Source organism: Malaya genurostris, chromosome 1 (assembly GCF_030247185.1).
Source record: "Malaya genurostris strain Urasoe2022 chromosome 1, Malgen_1.1, whole genome shotgun sequence".
NCBI classification, from domain to species: Eukaryota; Metazoa; Arthropoda; class Insecta; order Diptera; family Culicidae; genus Malaya; species Malaya genurostris.
The window spans coordinates 161,864,285-161,876,902 of NC_080570.1; the positions used below are offsets into that span (position 1 = coordinate 161,864,285).

General features: G+C 39.0%; 2 protein-coding genes across 15 annotated transcripts in view; one reads left to right on the forward strand and one right to left on the reverse strand.

Moving 5' to 3' along the window:
- Positions 1-12,618, forward strand: part of LOC131426542 (E3 ubiquitin-protein ligase Ubr3) — a 97,160-nt gene that overhangs the window by 38,888 nt on the left and 45,654 nt on the right. For all 10 annotated transcript variants that reach the window (XM_058589357.1, XM_058589359.1, XM_058589358.1 and 7 more), the window contains exons 6-7: positions 4,073-4,308; positions 4,361-4,516. In XM_058589357.1, coding sequence (XP_058445340.1) covers positions 4,073-4,308; positions 4,361-4,516 — 392 coding nt within the window. The remainder of the gene's footprint in view (positions 1-4,072; positions 4,309-4,360; positions 4,517-12,618) is intronic.
- Positions 9,167-12,618, reverse strand: part of LOC131426543 (uncharacterized) — a 32,247-nt gene continuing 28,795 nt past the window's right edge. For all 5 annotated transcript variants that reach the window (XM_058589367.1, XM_058589371.1, XM_058589369.1 and 2 more), the window contains 3 exons: positions 10,280-10,865; positions 9,839-10,219; positions 9,167-9,759 (listed from right to left, as the gene is read on the reverse strand). In XM_058589367.1, coding sequence (XP_058445350.1) covers positions 9,429-9,759; positions 9,839-10,219; positions 10,280-10,865 — 1,298 coding nt within the window. In that variant the 3' untranslated portion in view covers positions 9,167-9,428. The remainder of the gene's footprint in view (positions 9,760-9,838; positions 10,220-10,279; positions 10,866-12,618) is intronic.

Below are 12,618 nucleotides of genomic sequence, written 5' to 3' on the forward strand. Positions count from 1 at the left end.
CAATCAAATATCTAAAACCACTTGCATACCCTGCCAGTCACATAAACGCATTCAAACCAATACACACAATGCCCACAATTTCTCGAACGCAAAGTAGCGGAATGTTGTCTATTATTTGTACTCGTTTGATGCGAAGTTAGCACTGCGAACGGTTCATCAAACTGCTTATTTTCACTTCCGATTTGCGTATTTCAACAGTTTAATAATTTGTAAACACATTCTTAGCCCTTAAAAGGGCTGATTTAAAGAATTTTCTCCGTCGTACACTTTGGGTGTATTTCACGACATTGCGTACATCCTTAAGCTTGATGTTGCAACAAACAAAATTTAACAGGTAACCTAATTCCACATACGATTCTATTCTTAAAGACCAAGTTTTTCATATGAAGGAGAATTCCATTTGTAATGATTTACTAGAAGGAATAAAAAATCCCGGGCCTCTCCTAGAAAAGACGTGAATAGTTCTGAACCGTATATATTTTTGTTGAGAACAAGCCAATACAAAATTTCATGACAATCTATCGGCTAGTGTTTGAATAACAGCTGATCGTGTCAGACGAGTTTTAGTTTTCATCAAGCTATGGACGAAGACAAGTTTCAGCATTCAGCGTAAAATCAACGGTGAAGTTGAATGATTTGCGGTACGGATTGGTCCACCATCCCCCGTATTCTCCAGACCTGGCCCCCAATGACTATTATCTATTTCTGAATCTGAAAAGGTTTCTCCAGGGAAAAAAGCTTTGGTCAAATGTTGAGGTCATTACAGAAACGGAAGCCTATTTTGCAGACCTTGACAAATCTTGTATTTCTTAAGGGCATCGAAATGTTGGAGGACCGATGGGTCAAGAGTATCGCTCTAGATGGAGATTATACTGAAGAATAAAAAAGTTTTCACGGTAAAAAATCGACTTTTTCTTTGTTAGGCCCGGGACTTCTCATTCATTTGGTTCTGAATACGGATGTCGAATTTTTCGAACTGCTCTATTATTCAAAAATTTAATACAATTTATTAAATTAATTGATCGAAATAATTAATTTATTCATTAACTTATTAGCGTTTGAGTGTTTGAACAGAATAATTTCACCAGGATATTTTTTTTTCCATATAATTCTGCTATAAGAATAGCAGAATTAAATGATAATAAAAAATTGTAAAATTGATTAATTTATTATTCGATGGGCGTCCCGTTCAGTTATTGTGCGAAGAAAGTTGATTCTTTGTTGTCACGCCTAATGTGACATCCCCTGGTGCCTTTGGAGTCAAACCAGACCCCGAGATATTTAAATGTGAAGACCTAAACTGTGGTTTCACCCCCTTAGTTGAAGCTGTATTTGTGCTGGTTCTCGCTTCCTAGAAGATACAACTAGCTTAGTTTTCTCCGTGGAGAATTCGATGAGTATCGTGTAGAATTCCCTGGAGATCGGCAGTTTTGGGTCCTATAATAGACACAACGCTGTCCTCGGCAAGTTGACCTAGCGTGCAAGATGTGTTGATACATTCATCGATGTTGTTCACGTAAAAATTGTATAAAATGAGGCTTTAGCATGAGCCCTGAGGAAGACCCATGTATTATCGACAAATCAACATGCACGAAATACATGGGTTTCTCAGGCAATAGATTATATGAAAAGTTGTTCAAAACTGGCGAAATATCATACTGATGCAACTTCTCAGATAAAAAATTTAAAGAAACCGAATCAAAAGCGCTCTTGATGTCCAGGGAAACTAATTCTATACAAGCGAATGCTATTTAAATTCCAGTTGCAAGCAACCCAAGACACGTTCCTTTGCCCCTGCGGACACTAAATTGTGTCTGAAAGCAAGTCATTAGTCTTGACCCAAAGAGAATATTTTTTTTTCGTTCAATTTTTGTATACAGTAAAACCATTGCAATCGGCCGATACGAATTGTGATCGGAGGCTGGTTTCTCGGGGTTTTTTTTTTATGGCGATTACTCTAACTTGTTTCCAGTTGTGTGGGACAATATATGTCTCAAGGAACTTGTTAATGAATAAATTCAACAAGCACCTTTTGGCAGAGTCAGGTAGATTTTTCAACAAGTCGAATTTAATTCTGTCTAGCTCCGGGGCGATAAGAGCGCAATTGAGAACTTCATCATCGAAAACGATGTTCCGCTTGTATTTGATGTCACGACGCGGAAGATCTTCTGTTCCGGAACAGAATAGGACATACCAGTTAAAAAAATGGACTGCTGTCGAAAGGTGATGAAAAAAGCTAATTGGTTTTGATAGATTTCAGGTAATTATTTGAGCTTACTTGCAAAAACGTAACCACACCGTCTTTATCGACTTCGCGTCTGAAACGTATACTCGGTAGTCCGTGTAAAGTGCTCCCTTGTTTCCAGTCGTGCGGGACAAAATTACTCTTATTATTATTAATTTATCGTTCATTTATACCCAGTTTCAACGAAAATGCTGTCTTTCGCCGGGTAAAATTACTCTTATGGAACATGTTGAATAAATTCAACAAGTCAGGCAAATTTTCCAACAAGTTGTATTTGACTCAGTCAAACTCAGGGGCTTTGTTGTTACATGACAAGAGCGTGAGTGAAAACTCGTACCATCGAAAACGGTGTATCGCTTTTATTCGATGTCGCGATGCGGAAATTTATCGAAACATACTTTTCTAACGAAATTGAATATCCAGTAGTTACAATATTCTTCGCTTTTGTTCGTGGTGTTTTGGTTGCGCATTCGACGGGCTATGTTCCAAAGAGTGCCATTGGTGTTTTTTCGATAATTCGTCAACAAACCGACGCCAGCATCCACGTTTTTAAGATTCCATTAAACCTTTCAATTGAATATCTAACCCCCTTACATGACATGCGACAACTTCAATGTCTGGTATCAAGGGGAATTCATTCGATAGAATAAATAGCACTTTTTGATCCCCAAAAGTACACCTTTAGCGAAGTTTCAATCAATGCAAATGCGTCACATTTCAGATTATTTACTAGAATTTTCAAAAGGAACTATTTTTGGGAATATATTTCTTCAATTTCATTGTAAAACAGTGATTGATTTAGCCATCGAAGGATGCGTTCGCTGAGAGAAAGGGCCAATTGGCAGTCAACTGTTTCAAATATGTGTTTACAGTTGGCATGAGAGCAATTAATTTGATTTTAAAAGGGGCATAAATAAATCTGGTGTTGTCTCGACTTTTTAGTCAACTCTCTGACACTTAGAAAATTTTGGTTTTTTTTTTCAAAAAATATTTTTTGAGATTATACATTTCGACATTTTACGCTTTTCTATGACATTTCTAAGGAATCAAACATTTCTTTCGATTTTGGGAAATCTCAGTTTTTTCTTGATTCCAAAGTCGAAAAAATCTTCTTCAGTTTGCATACTAGCACTCCGCTTTTCATCATAAACAATTATTTGTTCCTTGTCTAAATCACGACACCAACCTTTCCTTTACTTATTATAGTAGCTCCAAAAACTACGTTCTCAATGAATACTAGCAGCTACAAATCTAATTACAGCGTGAACTTCACAACTGACGGGAACAACAATTACCGCGGACTTTTTCACTGTACGCACAGATAGGCAAATGACTACAAAATTTAAAAATCTGTACGGGTAGTTTTCAAGTTTAAACGTGTTACGACTTGTCGGACAGCCTTTATTTTTCGAATATGACTCTTATTAAGAAAAATCATTATTCTAAAAATTTCACGTGTTTTGCTCATATATGAATTTGAAAAAAACGCTTGTTTTTTTGCCGTAAAGTTTTTCAACACATGGTAAACTACGCTTGCATAAAATAACCTTTAAATTTAAACAAAAACTTTGAGTTCCAAACAGCTTGGAAATTTTTTTTTCAATAAAAACGAACCACTAAAACATTTTTCATACGTTTCGTCTTCAACTTGCTAGTCCATAGCAGTTCAGAATGGAACACTAATACACTTGAGCAGTTTAACTTGAATGGTTGAAATCAAAATTAATATAAGAAAGTAAAAATGGGCTAATAAACAAATTACAATGATAGTTCTAGTCGTTATTGCCTAAGCAGTAAATACCATCGTTTCCATTTTCTTCCTCGCAGGCATGAACGTGAATATCCGGGAAACGGGAAGCCACGTCGAGATTGAACCGAACCTCTACACGGCCGCGTTTAGCTGTGAGCTCGAAGCTAGTGCCTACCCGATGTGGTCCATCATTTCACACCTGAAAGATCCCTCGCATGCACCGTTGGCGAAAAAATTTATGCTCTTCTGTGTAAACTACCTGCAGGACTGGTTGGATGCGGTTAACTTCTATCTACATCCTAAATTCGATAAGGTAACAATGAAACTTTGTTATATGGATTGTTAATTGCTATAATTCATTTTAGGACGAACTGTATCGGGCATCGTTTCACTTTCCGCTGCATCGGTACCTGGCGGCATTTATCTGCCAGGGTGTCAAACGGATGGGTATGTCACTGAGTGATATCCTGCCATCCGCCGATCTGCTACCGATGCTGATGATGCACCCACTGCGGGTACAGGTGAGTACAAGTTTTGCTTTGCATAGTCGCGAACGTCAACATGGGATGTAGGTATTTTTTTTCCACGGGTCATAGTTATAGGATTGGAAAAAAAAACTATTCGAGAGATTATACTTGTTAAAACAGACTATATTCTAAAAAGGACGAATTTCGCGCCCAACTCAAAGAAATATTGGTTCGAATATGAAAGTTTTTGTACATGTAGATTTGGTCACAAAGAACCACCTTGCGTACTTTGTTTTTCCAAAATTGATCTAAAGCAGTGATTCCCAAACTGGTCCCTACATCCCACCACTGGGCGCTAGGTCATTTTTAGTGGGCAGTAAACTCTTAATGTTGACCATTAAGAGAAAATGAGACGTACATAGAGAACTGCGAAGCCTTTTCAAATCAATTGTTGTGTTTAAGAACGGATCAGAGCAAATTAATTCTTGACAAGCTTTATTGAAAGATTTCCAATAAATCTAGTAATTTCAAACAACTTATACAGTGAAAGGATATGCACAAAATAGTAAAACTTACAATTCAGGTCAGATTTATTAGTAAGAACAGGATAATAATTTACTATTTTCACAATTTTATCGGATGAACCGAAGTTCTTCTTGAAAATAAAATGTGGTGCTTTGAACAGCAGGATTTTGAATAACTATTCTCTGTATAATCGCATTACAACGTAATTATAATACTTTTGTTGTGTTCGACATTCGAAGATTTGGGGTGTGCCGTGTCTTTATTATTTCTAGAAAACAAAAAAAAAGATAAAAGATTAGAGCACAGCACAATTGAATCGCAGGATTAATTCTAGATTTTCAAACCAATTTATCTACAGCAATATCAGAATGGACGGTATACAGAAATTTATAAGCTGAGCTGATTTGAGTTGCGTTCATAGCTGCTTAGCTTTCTAAACTACAATTAATTCAATCTCCAACGATACCTTGTTGAAAAGCAGCCTGTGCTTTGCAGATAATCTGAGCGTTTTTTTTTCTATCGAAATACGGTGCTGAAACCACCCAGTGAAAAAGATTACTCAAACCTCATTTCACGGCAATAGACAGCCTTATAATTCCACTGTTGATGCTGTTCAATATCTCACTTAACTCAGGAACTTTTCCGGATACTTGGAAAACATCATATATTGTTCCTGTTTCCAAGAAAGGTAATAAAGCTGACGTATCTAATTACCGTGGGATAGCCGCACTATGCCGCACAGTTTACCAAAACGATCAACTAAATTGTCCTACATCTTTTATAATTCGATCTTTACAAGTACGTCTTCCGATTGACACGGACACTATACGGATTTCTCTGCTGCCTTCGATAACATAAACCACCAAATTGCAGTTGCTGAACTCAAAAAACTCGGATCTTTACTCAACTGGCTTCAATCATATCTAATTGATCGGGAAATGTCAGTGAAAATCGGTTACTGCACTACAGCACCGTTTGCCGTAGGCTCGGCAGTTCCTCAAGGCAGCCACTTGGGACCATTCTTATTCTTGCTCCAACTCAATGATCTTTCATAGATGATTTTAAGATATATTATCTAGTAAAATCGCCCGACGACACTGTATTTTTGCAGTCACAGCTTGAATTATTCATGAACTGATGTATCGACAATAGATTGGTTTAAAATGCCTCGAAATGTTCCGGTACGTCGTTTACTCGCAAACACTCGCTAATTAGCTAGCGAGTCTACCGCTTAAGATTTAGGTATCATTCTTGATACAAAGTTGAATTTCAAAGGTCATGTCGATTATGTGATTTTTAAGGCCTCCAAGCTTTTAGGTTTCGTTTTTTGCATTACTTAGAGCTTTGTCAATGTCCATTGTCTTGAAGCATTAAAGACTCTCCCAGAAAGTATGGACGCACTTTGATTTCGCTGTAAATAATTCACAAGTGTTTGATATACTGATAATATTAGACTACAACAACAGAATATTATTCTCAACATTTGCTACTTAGCCATTGTAGACTAGCTGGCGCACCTTCTTGCGAACGTTCCTCATTAAAATCCGTACAGACTTCATGGCGACAAGTTTTGACACTTTTTTCCAATCTTCTTCGAACTGTTGAAGGGTTTCGGCTGCCGAGGCATGTTTCTTAAGATGTGCCTTCGTTAATGCCCAAAATTCCTCAATTGGTCGAAGTTGTGGGTAATTTGGTGGATTCACGTCGTTTGGGACGAAAGTGACATTTTTGGTAGTATACCATTCTACCGTTGATTTCGAGTAGTGGCAAGAAGCAAGATCTAGCCAGAAGACAACAGGATCCTTGTGGCTTCGAATCATGGGTAGAAATTTCCATCAAGAATCGTATTGTACAGCTTTTGAACCCTCGGCCTGATCGATGCTTCTTGTTTCGGACTACGTTTTGGTTGTTTCTGCTTCTTATAGGTTCGAAGATTCAAACGAATTCTTTAGCACGAAGAACATTTGACTTCGAAGTGCCCACTTTTTTGGCCACATCCCAAACCTCCTTCTTTTGCTCGAACGCCTTCAGTATACGTTTATCCAACTGAGGGTTAGCAGGACCTTTTTTTCGACCCGTTTTCGGTTTATCCTTAAAAACACCTCACCGAACTTCCTGATTGGATTTTCAAAAGTCATGTCGATTATGTGATTTCTAAGGTTTCGTTTTTCGCTAAGAGTTTTGTCAATGTCCATTGTCTTAAAGCATTATATTGTGCTTTAGTTCGCTCGATGTTTGAATATTCAGCTTTTTCGTATTTTCGTTCAAACTAACTAGATTCGCTCGCCCAAATTTACCTGGTCGTCCATTTCTCTTTTTCTCTATCTTCCACCATCTATTTTTTATCAGTTATTAGACCTGCATACCAATTCTTACCCCGTCGTTTTCTCTGTCTCTCTGTCTTCCAACATTTTTTTGATCACTAATTAGATCTACATGTCGATTCTAACCCCGTCATTCGCCCACGCTCGTTTTCCTATCCACTTTTCTCTTCCCTCTCACCTTTTAATCAAGAGCACTATTATTGCCCTGTTATACTTGGTGTCATCAACTAGTTCTAGGTTTATAGATTTAACACATGGATCATTAAGTCCCGAGACTAACAATGGAAACAACATTTTTTTTGCAAAATTTTTTTTATTCATCAGCATAATCACCTTTTAGGGTGATACAATGGTTCCAACGTTTTTCCAATTTTTCAATACCATGTTTATAAAAAAATTTATCTTTCGCTTCAAAATAAGCTTCAGTTTCAGCGATGACCTCCTCATTTGAGCCAAATAAAGAAGCAGATCAAAGCCCAATTCGTTCAATTTCGCCATTGTTTTCATCGAATTGTGGCAGGGTGACTCGTTGCTGTTTTTGTTCCATCGAAAGCAATCGCGGCACCCACTTGGAAAAAACCTTTTTCATGCTCAATTTTTCATGAAGGATAGTAAAGACACTTCCACACAGCTTCACTTTACGATCTTTCATTATAATTTTTGTCACTTCACTCACATTTTCCGGTGTAACGGCTTCCACAGGTCTACCCGAGCGTTCCGCGTCATTTGTGTCGGTACGACAACGTTTAAACTCGGCGAACATTCCGGATAACATTTTTCAATCCATTGTTTCGCTTGCACGGTGTTTTTACCCATTAAAAAACAAAGTTTTTTCAAAACACGAAACTCGTTTTTTTTCATTTTTTAAACAAACTACAAAACGGCTTTACTCCAACCTCGATAACTCAGCTGTTTCTGGTCGGATCGGTTTAAAATTTTGACCCGTTAGTACTCTAGAAAGACGTGGTTACTGGTTTACTACTAGCGCCATCTCTGCTTTAGTCTCGGGACTTATTGATCCATGTATTAGTTATAATTGTTAGTGTTAAGTCTCAATGTATCTGTTGGATCATTGTAATCGGTTAATACAAATGATGAGGACGGTGTCTGTGTTACTTCACCGTTCATCGCAAGTTCCAAAGTTCCCCAAGTAAGCCATCTGAGACCGTTCATATTTCTAATATATCTCAAAGATTGAACTTTTTCGTTGAAGTGTAAACAAGCTAGCTTCTGCCGATGACAGTGAGCTATTTCATCTCATCAAGAATCCTGATGATATTATCAAACTTCTCGAGGTGTGAATAAAAGCTGTTTAGTAGAAATTCGTTCATTTCGCTTTGCGTCGTCTGCCATGGAGAGATGCATCTAATCTTCCAAGCTGCGAAAATCTCGATTTGCTGTCTGTTCGCCGGAATACTATGAAAGCTGTTTTTGTAGCGGATTTAATCCAATCCCCAGTTGATTTCGCAGATCTCCCACAACAGCTAGATTTTGACATCCATCGTCGTAATTTGCGATTTAATCCTTTTCTCCGAAGCGCTAGAACTAACTAACTACAGTTTCAATTAACTAGTCTCCCCTATGTACCGGTTATTCAACAGTTGTTCTAACGAGTTCGATTTTCGTTTATTTCACAATACTGTAAAAAATCCTATTTTCTGGATTCTTTTCCTGCTAACTTTAACAACTTTCAACAACTTCAACTTTAACAGTTGACACAAGAAAACTGAGGAGGTTTTATGTCTGTTGGAGAAGAAGAATGAGAGAAATTCAGATCCAGTGGATTTTTCCTTTATTGATAGTCTGATGAATCTTGGTCATACGACATCTGCAGAAAGGGAAAACAAAATTGCGATTATGTTTATGGTATAGATCATGGTTTTTTTATTAGCACGGAGCTCTACGTAGTAGTAGTAATAATAATACAAACGAGATAATTTTATGTCGCTCAATTTGTTCTCGGGCTTCCCTCAGGGACCTACTTCCGAGGTTATATTATAGACTAAACGATTCACGCCCGTTCTCAGTAGTTTGGTAGTAGTTTCAAGACAACAGTACACTTCCTTTTCCCCCTCTCCCCGCCGCTGTACGTCGTCTCGGTATCGGCCACTGACAGTTCAACCTGTCCGCTGCTGTCGCCGGTTCTCCTCGCCATCCAACTGCTCGATCGGTGCCTGAACGTGCGGTCCAAAATCGTACGTTAGCACTTTGGGTGCAATGAAGCCACCAAATTTGGGTCGCCCCTTGTGGAACAGCCCGGCCCCGGCCAGCGGAACGGGTTTGGTCGGAACCACCGGCTGTGCATCGAAGAACGGTACCGTCGTCTGAGCTGCGTCCATACCGCGATCACTCTCACGGAAACGAATGAATTGATTGCTGACCGAGTCCGGGATTGACTTCGATGGGGTCAGCAATGGTACGTGCGGTCGGTCTAATTTGAGTTCGGTTCTGTGTTACGTAGAAGGAAAAAAAAACAAGCAGAGATTAGCATAACTGAAACACCGTTCTCTAAAACGGTGACCCCTACCTCTTATCTTCACTGTGTTCCGTTTTGTCGCTTCCGATCCAGATGCTTTTGTCGGGATCCACCAGCTTGCCTGTGCCGAAGTCCATTTCGGTCATTCGAATCTCCAGGTTGAGATGAGTGCCCAACAGCCGGAATCGAACACCCGTCAGAACGTACGATGGCTGAACTTCTACGTCGTCAAGGTCCAGGATTCGATTGTCGTAACTCAGCGTGTGATAGTCCCGGCCGTTGCGAACATTCGCTGACAAAATGTTGTAATTTTCCGCTTCCACCCACTCCAATGTGGTGTTGTCGATCTGCCCTCTCGGCAGAAGTGTTCCCTGCTGAATTACCAGGTGAATAATGCGATTCTTTTTGACAAATCGCATTCCGGTTACGACTCTGTGAAAGTAAAATTTTTAAATTAGTTCAAATATCTCCGCGGCCTTCGACTCAACCTACTTGTTATTCATCACATCCGATACCGATTCCTTCATGTTTATGTGTCGATCCGAACGGGGACCAGCGTCGTCGCACAGACAGAAACAGTAGCTACAATGCCAGAACAACCAACGCCACCACGAGTCGACCTTGGTCGTTCCGCGGGTACAGTGCTTTTTCTGGCCCAGCACCATCCCATTCTCGTACTCAATATAATCGTACCGCCGGTCGCTGCTGGTCGCCGACGGACAGATCCACATGTCGGAATCCATGTACTCGCAGTTGTAGATTTTTCCTGCACACTTTGGTTGCTTCGAACAGTACAGATCCTTGTAGCACTGTTCCTGCTTCACACCCCAACTGTAGTGGGCACAGTTCTCCTTGCAGGTGTTGTCGGTGTTCATGTCGACCTCATTTTCGACGTAGCCCTGCAACAGTCGGGTCAACTGCAGGAACGTTTCACCTTCCTTCTGTTGGTTCCGCTCCGGATCACAACGCCAGTACTCGCGGCTTGCTTGCTGCATCACCCGTTGCAACAACATCTGCGTTCGGCTGGTACGGTCCTCGAAGCGCCGTCGCATCAGTTTGGCCTCCGCGGTGAAGTTACCTGTCGGAAACGGAGTGATGCTCAAATTAGATAAACGAATGGAAGTTTCCATTTCACAGAGACATGACACTATTTTATGCGGTACAGATTGTTTTACCTAGTTTGACACGGCTTGTTATGTCACTCTCTGGGGGATGCTTGTATAAACAAGCAATAAAACTGTAACGTAACGCTTATCAGTTATTCATTCAGCCCGACTGAACTAATTAGATGATGAACTTTCAGTTCTAGTGCAAGCTTACAATTCATAAATCGTTGGGAGATTGGCATCAGATAAATCATTGGGTTGTGTTTGTTTTATGCCGTGCTAAAGGTCGTTATATACCATAGCAAATTTCCAAAACAATACTTCTTCGATCGCTGAAACGTTTCACTTATTTGACAACGTACTCGAAGACGCCGTTTTCCCGAGGATTTCCGAACAAAGAAGCTGTCCAAATTCCCGAAAAAGTTTTTGATTTGGCAAGCCGTATGTAGTTGTGGTCTAAAATGTAAAAGTTTCGCTTCTTCTGCCTCCTCTACCAATACGGATGTGTGCGAGAAAAAATATCGCTACCATTTATCAGAAGGCACTACTCTCCAAGCTCTGTTTTTTGGCTTGATTTGGCCTCTTGCCACTATGCAAAATCCACCCTGGAATGGTATACGGTACGAGACGTGTCAAATATGTACAAAAAAAAAACAATCAATCCACCAAACTGTCCAGAACTTCACGCAATAGAGGGGCAGTGGACTCCAGTTAAGTGTAAACTCTTCGAAACTAAGAAGAGGTCAAAAGGTACCGATGATTTCATGAGAAAAATGAAGAATCGTCACCGTGTTAGCAGTAGCCAGTTCTACTACTCTGATCACTGATTCTAGATTCTACTCAAAACTACAACTGAATAGAATTAGCATTCGGTTCTGCTACTACTCTTTTTTTTCTCGTATCTATTGAACACTTTTGACGTAGGACTACGTGACTACCATCAGAAGGTTTAAAAGATGCGCACATTATGACTCAGCTCCCACCAAGATTACGACAGATACGTTGCAAAGTGAGAACTTTTAGAGAAAAAAAAAAGATTTTCTAACAAAAACTTTTTCGTATCAAAACTGGATTTATTTTCCAGTGTATTTTTAATTGAAACCTGAAAGTCGTAATCATCCAAGAATTCATTATAAAACTCAATTTGTGAATAGATTTCACAGAATACTGTTTCGTTAGTGGCCCGCTTTTTGCAAAAAGTATCAATGAACAAGAACTTTTTTTTCAGAAATGCTCATTGTGAAATATATGGACGGTTAGAAGGGAACATAGTTGTTATCTTGAGACAAAATTTCATTCAAGTCGAAAACGGTGTTTTTTTTGGTAAATCGATTTTATATTTTTAAACTCGAATTTTGTCAAGTGCAGGATTTTTGAAGTTGGCAGCACTCTGGCAAATTTGAATGAAAACTTCTGGACATAAAGACTGTACAACAAAATACTTTGAATACTTTGTTTTTCCAAAATTGAATTTAGATAGACCTTTTGAAAAGGGCAAAACTTATATTTTATCAATTTTGTTCTTCTAGTCGAAAAATGACAAATCGTGCAAAAAGGTGTTGTACTAGTGATGTTCACAAAATTTGTCGAATTTTTGAATTAAAATATTGAAAAAAATTACTTATCGAATCCTGAAAAAAAAACTTTTTTTTAAATAGTTGTAGTCGAAAAACGACAAATCCTAGAAAAAAGTGTAGTACGAGTAATGTTGGCAAAATTAGTTTT